Source organism: Apteryx rowi, unplaced genomic scaffold, assembly GCF_003343035.1.
Source record: "Apteryx rowi isolate R43461 unplaced genomic scaffold, aptRow1 scaffold_132, whole genome shotgun sequence".
NCBI classification, from domain to species: Eukaryota; Metazoa; Chordata; class Aves; order Apterygiformes; family Apterygidae; genus Apteryx; species Apteryx rowi.
In genome coordinates this window covers 569,881-586,573 of record NW_020447553.1, presented here as the reverse complement: position 1 = coordinate 586,573, position 16,693 = coordinate 569,881, and the positions used below count along the sequence as shown (strand labels likewise).

General features: G+C 65.2%; 1 protein-coding gene across 1 annotated transcript in view; it reads right to left on the bottom strand.

Annotated features, from left to right (window-relative positions):
- The window catches only part of PIM1 (Pim-1 proto-oncogene, serine/threonine kinase), a 13,543-nt gene extending 4,085 nt beyond the window's left edge, over window positions 1-9,458 (bottom strand). The window contains exon 1 of the mRNA XM_026056512.1: window positions 9,240-9,458. Coding sequence (XP_025912297.1) covers window positions 9,240-9,458 — 219 coding nt within the window. The remainder of the gene's footprint in view (window positions 1-9,239) is intronic.
- Window positions 9,459-16,693: the final 7,235 nt, after the last annotated feature.

Sequence of the window (16,693 nt, the reverse complement as noted above, 5' to 3'; positions counted from 1 at the left end):
GCGCGGGGGGGGGGGCGGGGGTGACGGGCTGTGTGTGAGACGCGGGGGTACCGTGTGTGTGACACGTTGTGTGTGAGACACGGGGGTACCGTGTGACAGGTCGTGTGTGAGACACGGGGGTACCGTGTGACAGGTCGTGTGTGAGCGATGGGGGTACTGTGGGTGTGACAGGCTGTGTGTGAGGGATGGGGGTGTTGTGTGTGTTACAGGTCATGTGTGAGGTGGTACCATGGGAGTGACAGGTTCTGTGTGTGACATGGGGGTACCATGTTCATGACAGGTGGTGTGTGAGGGATGGGGGTACCTCGTGTGTTACAGGTTGTGTGTGAGACACTGGGCTACCATGTTCATGACAGGTTGTGTGTGAGGGATGGAGGTGCCATGTGACAGGTTGTGTGTGAGACACGGGGGTACCAGGTGTGTGACAGGCTGTGCGACACATGGATACTGTGCGTTTGACAGGCACATGGGTACTGTGAACGCGTGTGCGATTCCTCCATGGGTTGTGCGTGTGTGTGTGCACAGGCGTGGGGGTGTCTGTGTGTACCCATGTGCGTGTGTGTGTGGATACACACGGGCAGGGTGTGCAGCCGTACACTGCCGTACGCTTGTGCACACGCACTTGGGTGTACCTAATATCCCTGCAGGTGCGAGCGCACGTGTGTGCAAGCTGTTAAAAAATAAATAAAAATATTTGGAAATAAATAAAACTTTTTAAAGCGATTTCCTTTTTAAAAATACCTTCTCCACGCAGTGGCCTCTGCCTGAAGCGGGCCGGTCCGCAGCGGCTCCGGGGAGGTCACGCTTCCCACCCCGCGGCCCCCGAGTCCGCGCTGGGTCCGAGCGGCCTTGGAGCCACTCCGAAGGGCGGCCCGAAATCTCGCCCGCCGGAATTTTATTATAAGCAAGTCGGGGCAGGAACAGCTGTTTTCAAAACAAACAAACGCCGCTTGGCTGCAGCGGCAGGTTGCATCAACCTGAAAGTGAAACCGGCTGCCAACGCCGGTGCCGCTGACTAAGCCTCAGACCGGGAGAAGTGCAAAAGGTGAACGAAGCGAGTGGGCCCGGCGTCCCCAGGAGCATCTCCGAGGGCTCCTGCTCCGCCGGGGACGTCGGGGCCACCACGTCTTCTGGGCTGTTGCGGCAGGATTTGCTCCTCAGCGGACGTTGGGTTTCCCTACCCGCCGGACGACTGTAGCTTGGGAGATTCGACTCGGCGGGCCGCAGAGGCAAAAAGAAGGAAAATGCCCCTGGCTTCTCCCGCCGCTGCTCCGGAAAAAGGCTGGGTGGACGCGAGGAGTTGAAATTTCCCCGGTTCTTGGGAAACTGCAGCCCTCGTGCCCCGCACCTTCCCATCTGTAAAATGGGAACAGCGCCCCGTGCGCGACGGGCTGCGGCCGGGCTCACGGACCCCCCTGTGCACCCGGGCAGCGACGGGGACCGTAAAAGTGCCCCGGCCGCGTTGGGGCCGGGACAGTAAAAGACGATTCACCGTTTTTATTGGCAGCGGGTGGAAGACGGCGGCACGAGCAGTTCAGCCTGTTTGGGATCCTGTTCTGTAGCAATGCRGGCGCTTCCTTTCCTGGTCCAAATCCAGGGAAACATCCCAAAAGGTGGCTTTGACTTTTTGCATTAAGGGACTGTCTGGCGATAGCAGCCGGCATCGCCCAGGCCCCGTTTTTGAAGAGTTTGGCTCGCCTCGCGCCGGTATTGTCATTACTGCATCGCTTCCTAGTACCCACAAGCAAAACGGTGCCTGAACTTTTCCCTTTTCTAGTAAAAGTGGAGATTCCAGCTGGGGGTTCTTGACTAACAACCCTTTTTTTTTTTTTTCTCCCCTTTTCCACAGAAGTTACTGGCTGAAATGCTTTGCTGAGTTCCAGAGATAAGATAAATAATTTACTGGATGTAGGTTTCTGATTACTCACTCTATTAGCATTTAGAGCAAAGAGCTCCAGCCACTGGGAGCTAAATTATTACAGACGAAGCCCATCTGGGCTGCTGTGCCTGCGCGAGACCAAGGAGTTCCCAGCATCCCACACATACTTGTGGAATGAATTGCTGAAATCTAATGGGTTTTACTGGAAAGGCTGGTGAGCGCCGGTCTCTTTTAGTACGTCTTCAAAAAAAAAAAAAAAAAAGAAAACAAAAAGAAACCCAACAACACGCAGCTGCTCCGGCCGCTTACTGAGTAAAACCCCAACGGCGTTATCGATCTGCAAACAGTTCCCCAGAATAAGATAAGCGCCAAGCGGCTGCTCGTCTCGCCCCGCCGCAAGAGCGAGCGCCACGCCGGGCGGCTTCCAAACAGGCTTTTTCCTGGAGCATCTCTGCTCTTCCCCATCTGCCGGCTGCCCAGYGCGGGACGGATGCCGGAGCGGATGCCCCGCGCTTCCCGCGCTTTCCCACGCCCGTCCTGCACCTTTCAGGCCCTTCCGGCCTCGGGGGCGGCGGATGCTCTGCAGGGGGCTCGAACCCCTTTTTTTCCCCCATCCTGTCCCCCAAGTTTGGTTTCTACATTTTTGTTTTGGGAAAGACGCAGCAGCCCTTTCTCCTTTCCTTCTTGTTTTGTTTTTATTATTATTATTGTTGTTATGATTTGGGGTGATGCAAGCTCAGGGCGGAGGAGAAAGAGGGCAGGGAAACGCGTTTCTCCGGCGTTATTCCCACCCGAAGCCTGGGCAGGTTCGAGGCGCCTGGTTTACGTGAGTCAACGTTCAGCACCGGCGCGAAGTGACTCAGCATCTGGCCCCAAAACTCATTATCAAATTCCTTGCCGCGATGATGAAAGGTGCCCAACGGGCTGCCCTGGAAACGGAGGCTCTTTATTTACAAACAAAGCTCGCCCGGGGAGCGGCAGGGCTTTCCTAGGGGCTGCCTTCCTCCGACCTCCTCCGGAGCAAGCAGGCGGGCGCATCCGTCTCCCTCGCGCCGGCCGAGCTGCTAATTAGTGTCAGAGGGAGCAGCGCGTCTTGCAACCCGGATGATTTGGGGCCAAATCATCCGTGTGCGTAAAGCTGCCCAAGCGCTCGTTTCTCTGAGTCAGCGGACGGCTCGTCCTGCCAGCGCCGAGGGGTTGCAGCCTGCCGGCGAGACCCTCCGGATCGGGGGGGAAAAAAGAAAACCCATCCCGCGTCTCGGAGATGAGACACCTCCAGGGCTGAGCATGCTTAAAGCAGCGCCCGGGAAGGGATGCGGGTTGCTCCCAGGGAACGGCTGAGCCGTGGGAACGGCCGAGCTGCGGGCGCTCTGTCCTCCTTCCCGGCTGCATCCTTCCCTCTCCAGAACAACCCACCCAGAAACACCTCAGTTTTCCCAAATCGAGGACTCGGAGGCACTTTTTCACCCAAAGCTCGGCCTGCATATTCACCTTTCCCTTCCGTCAGCCTGGGCTTTGCCGGTCCCGGCTTGATGCAATCAGCGTGTGTCATTCAGAACAGCACGAAACAAACCCCATCCCGCTCGCTACCTGCCTTGCGCCTCCCTGGAGCAACAACCTCTTTTCCAACCTGCTTCCACCCGGATAAAAGCTGGGGGAGGCGGCGGCAGCAGCCCCGGCCAGCCAGGCCGCTCAGCGCTGCTTTGCCGGCGATTTTGCCATCTCGGGGCCAACGCGAGGCCTGGCATGAGCCCCGGGGAGCTGGCAGCAYGCTAGTAGCTCCGGGAGGAGATCGCATGGAGCCTGCCAGGAGGAAAAACCCAAGGGGGGACCACGCACCGGGAGCAGGGAGATGCAGGACCTGCCGCCCAGTCCCCCAGGGTGGCACATTGCACCGCGGGGGAACAGATCCCGCCGGAGAGCAGCTCCGGGCAGACATCAAAAAGATCAGTTCTCCGCGCCGCAAACAATCCCGGCAGCTTTCGGGGCTCTTCGGCGGCATTCCAGTCTAACCGGGGCTGCCTTGCATGATAATCAGGCTTAATTACTGCTTTATCGCTTGATTGCCGTGCTGGGCCCTTGGAGCTGCAGTGTTGCTTTTCCCAGTTTCTTTCTTTTTTTTTTTTTGCATTCCCTGCCCTCCTGCCCTGCCCTGGAGGCTCAGCTCCAGGATGAGCAACGAGGTGAAAATGGGCCGGAACCGGGGGGGGGGGGGGGGGGGGGGGGGGGGGGGGGGGGGGGGGGGGGGGGGGGGGGGAGAGGGGCAATTCCCCGGGCTGGCGGCCGGGAGCAGATTTGCAGCAGCCGCAGCGGGTGGAAAAGGCGGCGTGTGCCGTAGCTGGACTGCGCCGGGGCCAAAGCAGCGGAGCTGCCGCCAGGCCGAGCGGAGCCCAACCTCGTAGCGGCCGCACGAGCATCCCCCCTCCGGAGGGGACAACCCCGCAGGCGGGAGGGCGGCATTCCCCGGGGATTACGGCCCCGACCCCCAAAAAAAGGCTGCGGTTTCGCTGGCGTGAGCCTCGAGCCACCGCGGGAAAACGCCGGCCCTTCGCCGGCAAAGATGCTCTGACCTCCGCGGCGGCTGCGGATCCTGCAGCCCTGGGGGGGCACCGAGCCCCCTGACCCCCCTCCCCACCGCCTCCGGCTGCTTTGGGTGCCGTTTCCCAGGCCCAGATCCGAGGTGTGGGGGGGAAATATTTAAAATAAATTTTTTTTTAGCGTTTTTTTGGTGGCCTCCGAGCGCGGGCTTTTCGGCGGAGGGGCGCGCGGGGCCGGCGGCGTGCCTAATCCGCTTTGTGAATGGAGGCGCGCGGGGGGCGGCCGGGGGGGCAGCGGGGAGGTGGAGGGAGCCACATACTTGGGATTCCTGCAGCTGGGTGGGCTCCGGCTCCCCAGACTCTCAGGATGTGGGAAATGGAAGATGAAAGGCGCTGCATTTCCAGCCTCTCGGGTTACAATGTCTAAAAAGCAGGGAAAAAAAAAAAAAAAGAGGGAAAGGGGGGGGGGGGGGGGGGGGGGGGGGGGGGGGGGGGGGGAACCTGGGTTTGGGAAAGGGCCCGGCGAGGTTGGGGCGGGCGAGGGGGCGGCCGGGGCCGCGGCGCTGGCGTTTCGCATCACGTCAGGCCTGAGGAATTTCCTCCGCTCCGGGGGTGCCTCGCGCGGAAAGGGGGCGGCTCGGAGCTCGGCTGGGCCTGAAGAGCCGCCAAGAGGCGACGGAGTCGGCGGGTCGCCCGGCGGCTGCCGTCTACGCGCGGGGCTTCTCCGCGGAGGCTCGCGCTGGGAAAGGGGCAAAAGGAGGGGTGATGCCGGGGCAGCCGCTTCCCTTTCGTTTCGGAAGCGGTTGACCCGAACGGCATCGCTTAGGGGAAAGGACACGAAACAGAGCTACGCCCAAGGTCACCCTGCGCCGGCAGAGCCGCTTGCCCGGCTCTCCGCTTCCCCCCTTCCCATCCCGCAAAGCCCTGCCTCTTCCCAGGTACATTCCTGGCATTGCTCCGGCCGGGAGGGCAGGGAGGCCGCTGACCCCGCGAGCCTGGGAAAAACACCCGCCTGCGTGCGGGAAAGCGGGTGCAAATAGTGGGGAGGGGTGGAAGGAGGCCACCTGGGAAATCCCTCGCTGCTTTTCCCGGGCCTTTGGCGGGCACGCGACCCCGGCAGTGCCATGCGGATAACCGCGCTGCTCCGGCTTTTGCCCAGCCGGAGCTTTCCAGCGCCACAACAAGCCAGTTCCCCTGGTCCCGCGTTCCCTAGCTACCGCACGCCCTGGCAGGGGAGCGCTCCGGATACCCAACTCCGGAGGGAGCCAAGCCAGGGCACTGCCTGGAGAAATCCCGTGGGAAATCTAGCCTTGCACCGGTGGGGGTGGAAGGACGCGGCAGAGCCGGGCACGGATGCTCGCTGCCTCCCCGGGAGCGGGGTTCCCCCACCGGCTGCCTCGGGAAGCCGCGGCGGCCGCTCCGCGTTTGCTCCTCCTCCGCCACCGCCGCCCTGCGCGGCCTCGGTCCGATCCCTTCGCCCCCTCGCCCCAGCCGGGGCCGTTGAACCTCTGCGTGCGGCTCGGCCCGTGGCGCGGCCTCCGCCCGGAGCTGGCGGCGCGGCCGCTCGCCCGCCTCTGTTGGCCCAAGGAGGAGTCCCTGTGCCGCCCTGCCCCGCCGCGAGCCGGAGGCAGAGACGGATCCGGCCTCGCTTCCAGGATTCGGGAGCGATTCGCGGGGCGGCCGGGCGACAGCTGGTGCCGCGGGCGGCGTCCCCGTGCCGCAGCGCCGAGCCGTCCCCGCGTCCTGCCACCCTTTACGGGAGAGCAACCGGTGCAGGGGGAAAACCGGAGCGTCGGGAGCGCGGAGCAGCCGGCCGCCCCGCATCCCGCGGCGGCACCGCCGGCGGCCGCGTTATCGGCACGGCCGGGTTGTTTGCTGGAAAAGGGCGGCAGCGGGGCTGGGTGACCCAACACTTCCTTCCTTTCCTGGAAGCCGCTTGCTCCGAGCGTGACGCTCGCGCGCTGATAACCGGCCGCTTTCGCAAGCCGCCCGCGCCCGCGCGGCCCGGCCGCTCCGGCTCCACCGGCACCGCCTCGCCGGCCGGCTTCGTGCCTCGGTTTCCCCCCTCGCAGCGGTGGGAAGGCGAATGCAAGAAGTGGGAGCGCGCGGAGGTGCTTCGCTGCACTGTGTGTGTGATGAAGTGTGTCGGGTCTCAGCCCACGGAGCCACATGGTGCCCGTGCCCAGGAGCTGTCACATCCCTGGTGCTTTGCCCGACGTCACGCAGGAGAGGCCAAGACCTGCCTAAACCCTCCCGGAAAGGGGGCCCAGGAGTCCTGGCTCCAAGGCATCTGCTCCCGGGACACCGGTTTGCAGCTCCTGGGGCGGCTCAGAGCCGGGTCGGCGTTGGCAGCATCCGACCCAGAGGCGGCTCATGTCCCCCAGAAAGCCGGACCCCGGAGGGGATCCCGCACTCCCCGCCGGCTGCTCGGGAGGAGGCTGGGACGCCTGGGCCCCTCCGCCGGGGAGCGGGAGCCGGGGCGGAGGCGAGGAGGAAGTTTGCAGGGCGGGCGGCCGCGGGCAGGTAAACAGCGGCCAGATGGGACCCAGATCGGCGCCCAGCCGAGCCCGGAGCCGCCCGCCGAGCCGGGTTTGCACAGCTCCGCCACCTGTTTGCTCTAGGAAGGGCTTTTCCCGGGGTCGGACGTCAGCGGCAGCGCCAGCACGTCACCGCGGGAGCCCCGCCGGGCTCCTCCGTCACTGGCCTGGCCGCGTTCCCGTATCCACCCTGCGCCCCGAAACCTGGCGCTGGAGCTCGCGACGGTTCCCTGCCCGTGCGGGAATAACGCCATCCCGGCGCGCACCCGGCCACTGCCGGCATTCCCGCAAGGTTTCGGCCCCGGCGCGCGATGCCGCCGGCAGGTCGGGATCCCATGGATGAGCCCGGCCGGCACTCCGAGCCCGCGTTGCCTGCGTCGGGAGGGAGCAGCCGTAAATTCCCCAGCTTTAATTGAAAGCCGATGCTGCGGGTTCGGCTTTATCCACCCTCCTCCTCCTCCTCCTCCATTAGATAAAGTCTCGCTGAAACCACTTTGCAAACTCACGGCATTCCTGCGCCGGGAGCCCCGGGGCCGCGCGCGCTGCCGGGCTGGAGCCCTTCCGCTCCCCGGAGCCCCGCTCCGCCGCTCGCCTCCCGCTCACGGTGGGGAGAGAACCGATCCGCTCGTGACACGGAATCACGGCGGGAGAAAGGGCGCTGCGGGGCTGGTGGAAGGAGAAGGGGTTTTCGCTTAAGGAGGGAAAAAAAAGAAAAAAAAAGGGGATATTCCGAGCGCTGGGAAAGGGCAGAGGGGCCCCTGCGGAGGACGCGAAGGGCTGGTGTTAAAAAGAAGAGAAATGGGGAAATGCTTGGGGATGGACGTGCCCGGAAAAAAACGCTRGGAAGAAAACAGCAGGCTTTGCTGGAGTGACCGCTGGCCCTTCTCCTTGCTCCCCAATGGGAAAACCGAGGCACGGAGGCCGGCAGGGCCGTGGGAGCGCCATCCCCCCCGGCCCGCTGCCGGCTCTGCCCGCGCTGGCGAGCGCCTGTTCYGCTTTGGTTTTCTTCGGAAGCGACGAAAGGAGGAAACCCGCGGGTCACCCGGGGCTGGGCGCGTTTCTCGCGAAATCCCCGGCCGGTGCTGCACGGATCCGCACCGGCTCCCCCCTGCCGGAGCGCTGCCGGCCGCGGAGCCGGGCGTTCGGCACGGAGGGGAAGCTCGCTGCTGCCGGCGAGGGCTGCCGGGGGATCCCGCGGCCGCGGCGGCGCTGACCCGCCAGGAATGCCGTGACTCACGGCAAAAGCATCCCGGCCGCTGCCGCCACCAGCCTCTCGCCTCCCGGCCCGGCCTCTCCGCAGGGGCCGGTGCGCTTTTTTTCCACCTCGGGAATGCAAAGCCAGGGGGCTCCGCGGGATCCCGATGCATCGCCGCTCCGGGCACCCAGGGGTGCATCGCATCCCGGGACACCCCACTTATCGCACACGATGGAGGGGAAGGGCCCTGGGGGAGACGCGGAGAGGAGCCGGGTGCTGCGCAGGCGGCGGCGGCCGTCCCCGTGGCGTCTGGGCTGGGGGCTCCCGCTCTGCCCCCGGAGCTGACGCCGGCAGACTCGAGCCCGGGGCAGGAGCGCAGCTGCAGCCTGGGGAGGCCAGACGTGATCTCGGCCTCTCCGAGCGGGCTGGGATGAGGTGACTCACGGGAGGTGACCCAAGGAGTCTCTGGCAGAGCCRGGAAGCGATCCCAGCCTGGCACTTGGGGCTGTTCCCGTGGGAACGCCACCAACACCAGTGTCACTGAGGGAGCCCTGCACGCCTCTCCCGTTCGCCCAAATCCCCAACCAGCTCCGGCTCCTCCAGCCAGAGCAGGGAGAGGAGTGCAACGCTGCTCCAGCCCTTTTCCCAGGAAAGCAGCTGTTTTATCAGCTCCCGGCAGCCTCGCGCCCGCTGCTGGAGAGGAGAGAGAGGTTTTTCTCCTGGCGGCGTCTTCCCAAGGCGCCAAGCTCCAGCTGCTGCTGCTTYGCCTCCCAATCCAAGATGGAAACGGCGCTCGTGCGCCCAAGCRCAAATTCCCGGCGGGTTATCCGAGGCCGGCGCATCCCTGGGGGGGGAGGAGACCAGCCAGCCCCGCTCCGGGCTCATCCACAGTGCCGGCAGCTAACGAGACCACGCCACAGGACAAGGACAAACCTGCGGGGGAAAAGGAGGCAAGCGGAGTCTGGAGCTGAAGCTGGAGCCTTTGGCAAGGTTTATTCCCGGGATYTGGGGACCCGGATCCAGCACAGAGGTAGGAATGACCCTTTTCCTCCTGCACAAGTGCGATGGAGCAGCCTTCGAATGAGCRCTACCCATTTTGGGGGGAATGCCGGGTGTCCAGCAGTCTGCGCTTGCTCCCGGGAGGAACCGGCAACTTTTTCCCGTGGCTTTGGGACAGTCCTGCCGGGGATGGCAGGAACCGGCTCCTGCCTCATGCCCGTTCCCAGCACCGGGAATGGGACGTGGAAGGGCTCCAGGATGCCATCGCAGGGCCGGTTGTCCCAGCCGCCCCGTCCCATGCTGGCGCTCATCTTTCCGGAAGGAGCAAAGACCCGATGCTCTTGTGACACCTAATGGCAGTTACTGCTATCATCCTTGCTCCATCCCCCAGGAAAGCTCAGCTTTCCTGGGATGCCACCGGCCTGAGCAGAGCTCCGACATGCCATTGGGGCTTGTGCCAGGGCTAAGCTTCCAGAGAGCCTGGGGAAAGGGAGATATCGCCCCAAAAAGCGGAGCCCAGGAGTGGTTTTCGCTCCCTGTTCCTGAAGGGAATGAAGCCCGTGACTGTGGGCTGCCGGAGCTGCCGGCTCGCTCCGAGCACAATTTCACCCGAAGAGCAACAGTCGCGGYGACACGAGGTGCCTGCAAACGGGCGGGTGCCCGGAGAGGAGGCTCCTGCTGCTCCGTCCTTCCCCCGCACGAAGCGGGAGGCGGGAGCACGCGCACAACCCCTATATTAGACACTGGAGAATCCACACCAAACGCCTCAGCACCACTCCGGCTTCCAAAATCCCGCCAGTGGGGGAACCCCGTGGCCTGAGGAGGCACATCCAGTGCGGAAAGGGGAAGAGCCTTTCCGTCACCCGGCACTACCGACCGTGCTGGACTTAGGGGGTGCGAAAGGCGCTTCCAAACYGCGTCCCTTCCCAGGGAAACCGAGGCACGGAGCGGGTGCGCGGCCGGATCCGGCACCCCCTCCCTGCCATCTCCATCCATCCCGGGGCCGGTTGCCTTTCCCGAAGCCGCTCTTTGCCTGGTGGCTGGCGGTGGTGGGGGGCACCGGCTTTAAGCGCATCGGCTGGATAATTCCTCGTTACCTTAATGCCTTTGCGAGCCGGGATAATTGCTGGCTGCTTAAMGGGATGCGCTTCCGCCGGCCGCCTGCGCAAATGGCCTCCCATTACCCCGCAAGCGGCTCTTCTGGCGATCGAACTCCCTTCGTTCCCATCGATCCGCGCGCTTCCCATCAGCCGCTGCTCATTAATAACCCCCAAAGCAGCTGCTTCCCCCCCCCCCCTTCCCCGGCCCCGCTCCGGCTCCCGCTCGCTCCGCCCGGCCTCGCCAGCGCCGGGAGGGAGAGGAGGGGGAGGCCGAAGGCTCCGGCAGGGGTTTTCCGAGCGGATTTGGGTATCATTCGGAGCCGGCCACGAGTCTCAGCTGTATAAAAGTGAGATTCCCCCCCCCCCCCCAACTCCGGAGTCTTTTCTGCCAGGTTTGCAGAGCCCTGGGGCATTTCTGCTTGGAAATCACATCCCAGGGATGGGCATCGGAAAAGCTGCCCTGGAAAAGCCTCCGCTTTCACCGGAGGAGCTATAGGGCCACGCGGATGAGGGCAGTTTGGCTACAAGCATCGGAGAGGGGAAAAAGGCACCCAGAAACATCGCTCCGGGCAATCAGAGCAAGGCAAATTGCATATCCAGGGGGGAAGAACCCCAGGGGAATCGGGAGAGGCGGCGGGCACGAGGGAGAGGCTGCCGGACTGTATCGGCCGGCCCCAGGCGCCGGCGCGGGGCCCCGCTCGGCGTTTATCCGCGGCTCCCGGCGCTCAGCGCGGGCGGCCGGGCGTTATCGGCTCTGCCCATCCGCCGGCAAAGGCCTCGTTCCCCGCTGGAGGCGCCTGTGCCGCCACCCCGCGCCGGGCTCCCACCGGGAACTCTTCGGCATCGTCTCTGCGCTCCCTGTGATAGAACTGTCAGCGTGGTGAAGGCGGCTCCATGCTCGGCCGGATCCCGGCTGCTCCGTGCCGGATCCCGGTGTGCCCGCCGGCAGCAAACACGGCCCTCAGGCTATGCAAGAGCCGCATGCGTTAATGCAAGAAACCCCGCGGCAGTGGCAGCACTCGGGACATCCCAGGCGGYCGGTCTCCTTTCCGGTTCCTCCCCGGGAATGGTGGAGAGACCCGCCGCCGCTCCGGGGCCTTTTCCGCAGCGTTTTCCCTGCTCTCACCTCCCTTATTCGGAGCCACCGGGCGTCTCCGGCCAGCACCGGGGCGAGAGCCGCTACCTCCACTCGTGCAACGTGTTTGCACGCTCGGAGCCCATCCCGCAGCATCCCCGCCRCTSCCGGCCCCTCTCCCRTCAGCTACCGCTCGGCACGGAGCGGCGCAGCTCCAGCATGGGAAGGAAGCAGCTCCAGGGCTGTTTGAAGGCAGGAGCCAAGGAAAAGAGCAGAGGAAAAAGGCAGCTGGGGCCGTTCAGGGCTTATGTAGCCCCGGGCGGGTGGGGAGAGGGATCGGCCGGATCAGGACCAGCTGGGGAAGGGGGCACACAGCCAGGCCGGATCCCGTGGGATGCAGCTGCCGTTGCGGGTTTACGTTTAAGGGCAACGGCCTGAGGGTTCAGTTCGGCGGCAGCCGGGTGCCGAGGAAGAGGAGGGAGCAGGGCGCTGCGGGGTGCTGGGTGCCCGCGGATCCCACTGGCGATGCGGCTGCACCCGGAGGGAGCATCCCGGTGCTGCCACGGGGAAGGGCCGGGCGGCCGCGACGGTTCAATCCGGAGCATCCCTGACCTGCTGACAACGGCAGAGCTATTTTTAAAAAGCGGCCAGTCAGCGAAATTCGCCTCCGCCAGGGGAGAAATCCGCCCCGGAACGGAGAGGAGATGAAGCCGGGGGTCCTTTCCAATGCCGTGGCCTTTTCCTGGTGTTACGGAGCCTGGTGCGCTGCCGCTCCCGGAGGATGCTGCTTTGCCCGGGAGCCCTGCTTCCCCTTTTATTGCCTCCGTGTGAATTAATACCCATTTCCTGAAGCTTTTACGGTTTCCTCCCAAACGGCCGTTGCAGCGGGAGCGAGGGGGATATTGGGTTACGGCAAACACCGGGAGCGAGCGGCGAGCCCAGGCGTCCGGGAGCGCCTCGACGTGCCAGCGCCACTCGGCACCCCTCCCCGCTCCCGTCTGTCCTGCGTCCCCTTCCCGTGCGCCGGACGGGCGCCAAAGGCAGCAGATTTCCCCACCGGGATGGTGGGAATCAGCCGGGATGCCTGCTTTTGGGGGGGGTTTTGGGGGGCACCCGGCTTCGCCGCGGGGTCGCGCCTCCGGCGGGCTGCCGGCTGCTTCCCGGCGGGCCGAGTGCCGGCGCACCTCCCGGCCTCGTTACTGTAGAAACGGAACGAGCGCGGGGAGGCGACGCAATCCCCGAGCTAATTAAGGTAATTACAGCTTTGCACCAGCTGCTCGCGACGGCCAAGGACCTGCTGGAACCGGCGGCGGTGACCGGCGGCACCAGAGACGCCCGCTCCGGTCCTCCACCTCCCGGCGTCGGGAAGTCCCCACCACGTGCACGTGCCGGCAGGTCCGGCTCCCGTTAAACTCCAGTTTGCACCAGTTGCCCCCAGCAAGGAGGAAGGGGGGGGATGAACCGGCGCCAGGATGGGATCCTCCTTGGTCGGGCCGGTCCCGCAGCCTCCCGTCGTTCCCCGGCGGTGATGCGTGTTTTGGAGCAGCTTCCCGGCAGCGGTGCTGGGCGGCAGCTTCCGGCACGCTCCTCTTATCCCGGAGCTTCGTTACGGGGCCGGGATGAGACGCAGCAGTGGGGCGAAGCGGCCTGGCGGGGGGCAGCGCCCTGGCGCGGGCATCAGGCCCGCATGGGTTTCCCCGGCCTCCCCCAATCCTACGGATTTAGATGGAGCTTCCAGGAAAAATAAATGTGCACGGAAACCAGGCGCTCCCGCTCCCTCCCGCCTTGTCCCCGTTTGCCCTGTGCTGCTGGCAGCTCCGGTGGGGTGGGCTGGGACGCGGAGCGAGACGCTCGCAGGCAGCCAGCGATAACGGGAAGCGACGGGGGCGGGAGGAGCGCTGCGAGCCCGCGGGATGCATCCTGATGGATCTGGGCGGGGGGCTGTGAGCCGCCCCCGGTGCTCCTGCCCCCTCCGGCCCAGCGGCCCATCCTGCCGGGGGCGGATGGGACTCGCCAGGGCGCCCGGCGCAGCTCCCCTCCCTGCAGGCTGCTGTGCTCTCCTCTGCGGCGGGAGCCGATGCAGAGGGATGGATCCGATGCAGAGGGATGGATCTGATGCAAGGGGATATGTTTGATGCAAAGGAACAGATCCGATGCAGAGGGATGGATCCGATGCAGAGGGATGGAGCCGATGCAGAGGGATGGAGCCAATGCAGAGGGATGGATCTGATGCAAAGGGATATGTCTGATGCAAAGGGACGGATCCAGTGCAAAGGGACGGATCCAGTGCAAAGGGATGGATCCGATGCAGAGGGATGGATCCGATGCATAGGGATGGATCTGATGCAGAGGGATAAATCTGTTGCAGAGGGATGGATCCRATGCAGAGGGATGGATCTGATGCAGAAGTATAAATCTGTTGCAGAGGGATGGATCTGATGCAGGGATGGATCTGATGCAAAGGGATATGTTTGATGCAAAGGGACGGATCCAATGCAGAGGGATGGAGCCGATGCAGAGGGATGGATCTGATGCAGAGGGATATGTTTGATGCAAAGGGACAGATCCAATGCAAAGGGAAGGATCCAATGCAGAGGGATGGATCTGATGCAGAGGGATGGATCTGTTGCAGAGGGATGGATCCAATGCAGGGATGGATCCGATGCAAAGGGACAGATCCGATGCAAAGGGATGGAGCCGATGCAGAGGGATGGAGCTGTTGCATAGGGAGGTGACTTAAAAGCGTGCTGTGAGCCCAGGGGTTTGTCACCCACCTCCCCACGCAGCTCCGCCRCCAGCCCCCCACCCGCCGGAGCTGCTCCCGTCTCCCTCGCGGCCGGGCCGGTCTCGGCCCCTCGCCCCCAGCAAAGCCGCCCGTGGGCCCGCCGTGCCTCAGTTTCCCCGCGCGGCCGGCGGCGGAGGCTGCTCTCCGGGGGCTTTTTAGATCCGTCACCTTAACGGGCTGCTCGCACCCGAGCCCTCTGCCGAATGGCAGCSCCGGTGCCCCCGCGCCCCCGCCACCAGCCCGGGCTCCCCGTGCACCCCGGGGCGCGAGGCACCCAGCGCCTCCCGCGCGGGCGAGGGGAGGGTGCGTGGCGGCGGGGCTGCGCCCGGGCCGCCGTCTCTCTCCAGACAGGAAGACATTAGCCGCGCGGCGCTGTCTGCATTTCTAATGGGCCTCGCTCCCGCCGCCTCCCTCCGCTCCCGCTCCCGCTCCCGCTCCCCCTCCCTGCGCCGGCTGTGGAGGCTGCGGGGAAATCCAGGCGTGGGGATGCCGGGGCCTTCGCCTCTGCTCCCAGCCCCGGCTCGGGGAGCTCTGCACCCGCAGGGCTGCACCCATGCTGCGCTGCTCGGGTGTGCACACGTGTGCACATCTGCACGGGACTCATGCATGCACATCTGCACGGGACACGCGTGCACATCTGCATGGGACTCATGCATGCACATATGCATGGGACACATGCACGCACACACACGCACACCTGCATGGGACTCACGTGTGCACATGCACAAGGCTGCTGCACCCCCCCCCGGCAGGCTGGGGACCAGCTTGCACCCCCCCGTGCTGGACCCGGTCCCCTGCGCTCGGGGCTGGCGTAGCGTGACAAGCCGTGGGGACATGTGCACCTCCTTGCCACCGCCACCCTGGAGGAGCGGGGGCAGCATCCCTGGAGGACCGATCCAATCCACGGGCAGCAGGGAGTCCCCATGAGGCCCTTGCTCCAGGCAGGATTTGGATGGGGCCGGAAAAGAGGCTCTGCYCAGGGAAAGAGGAATTTCTCTAAGGTGGTCGGGAGAGGTGACACCCGAGCAGCAGCCTCCAGCGTCTCCCCGCAGCCCGGTGCTGGCATCGGCTTCGCTGCCGGCCCCCGAAGGCCACCGCAGGCTGCAGGACCTGCAGAGCCGCCGGGGTCGGCTCCCCGGCACCTGGGCACCCCGGGGTGCAAGGCTGGGCACCGGGGACCAGGGCTGAGCACCCAGAGTTGCAGGACCAGGCTGCGGGGCTGGGCATTCAGGACCAGGGCTGAGCACCCCGGGATGCAGAGCTGGTACCCCAGGACCAGGGTTGAGCATCCTGGGATGCAGGACTGAGCACCTGGGATCAGGGCTGGGCACCCCAGGATGCAGGACTGGTACCCTGGGATGCAGAGCTGGGCACCCAGCACCAGGGCTGAGCACCCAAGGGTGCAGAGCTGGTACCCTGCGATGCAATCTGGGCACCTAGGGGTACAGGACCAGCACCCCAGGATGCAATCTGGGCACCCAGATTGCACCCAGGACCAGGGCTGAGCACCCCGGGATGCAGAGCTGGTACCCAGGACCAGGGCTGAGCATCGTGGGAYGCAGGACTGAGCACCTGGGACCAGGGCTGGGCACCMCAGGATGCAGGACYGGTACCCTGGGAYGCAGAGCTGGGCACYCAGCMCYGGGGCCGAGCACCCCAGGGTGCGGGGCCGGGTGTCACGGCCCAGGGGTGCCGCGCAGCCCTCCTGCGCCGGGCGCGTTCGCAGTTGATTCTCTCCCCTATTCGATTCCAGCTGGCAGGACGGCGCCTATAAATATACATAAGGGCKCATTTACATGCCGGTTTCTTCGGGAGCAAATTCCACAGCTGCCTGGCAGACGGCTGCCGCGCGGCGGGTGAGTGCGGGCCCTGCCTCAGTTTCCCCCCACGCCAGCCGGGGGCTGGGGGGGGACGGACACGGCTTCCCCTGCGGTTGCGGGTCTATTCCTGGAAAGCTCCGTGCAATCCGGGGGTTATTAGCGCTGCTATTTATAGCAGCCTAACGGCTTATTGGTGTTATTATTTGCAGCCTGGCGGTGGGTAATTGCCTCCGGGGGGGGGGGGGAATGACACCCCGGGTGGGTGCTGGGTGCTGGGTTGGGGGCCGAGGGCGCCCGGCGCGGGGGGTCTCCCGGCGAAGCCCCCGCGCGCCGCTGCCCTGCCCCAGCGCTCGGGTCCGGCTCTCGTTTCCCGCGTGGTTATTAGCTGAGTCACAGCTGGGGTGCTGCTAATTAAATGTATTTCTTAATTAACAAGCTCGCAGGCGAGGCCTGCCAGCCGGGCCGGGCTTTCAATCACCGCTGACACAGGCAGCTGCGGCCAGGCAAGGGCTGAATTTTTTTGGGGGGGGGAGGGGGGCAGGTACCGGCCCCGCCTGAGGTGTGATGAGCTGCCCGGTGCTCAGCCCCGAGCTGCTCCCCACCGCATCTCCGAGCGGCGCTTTCCCGGCCCGGCTGCGCGCGACGCAGACCCCGGTGCTTCCTCCCCCTCCTCCTCCTCCTCCTCCTCCTCCTCATCAGCATGCGAGGCGGCGTGGTCCCGGCCGTGCCAGGACGCGCTGCGGCGCGGCGCCCGCCCTGCTGCTGC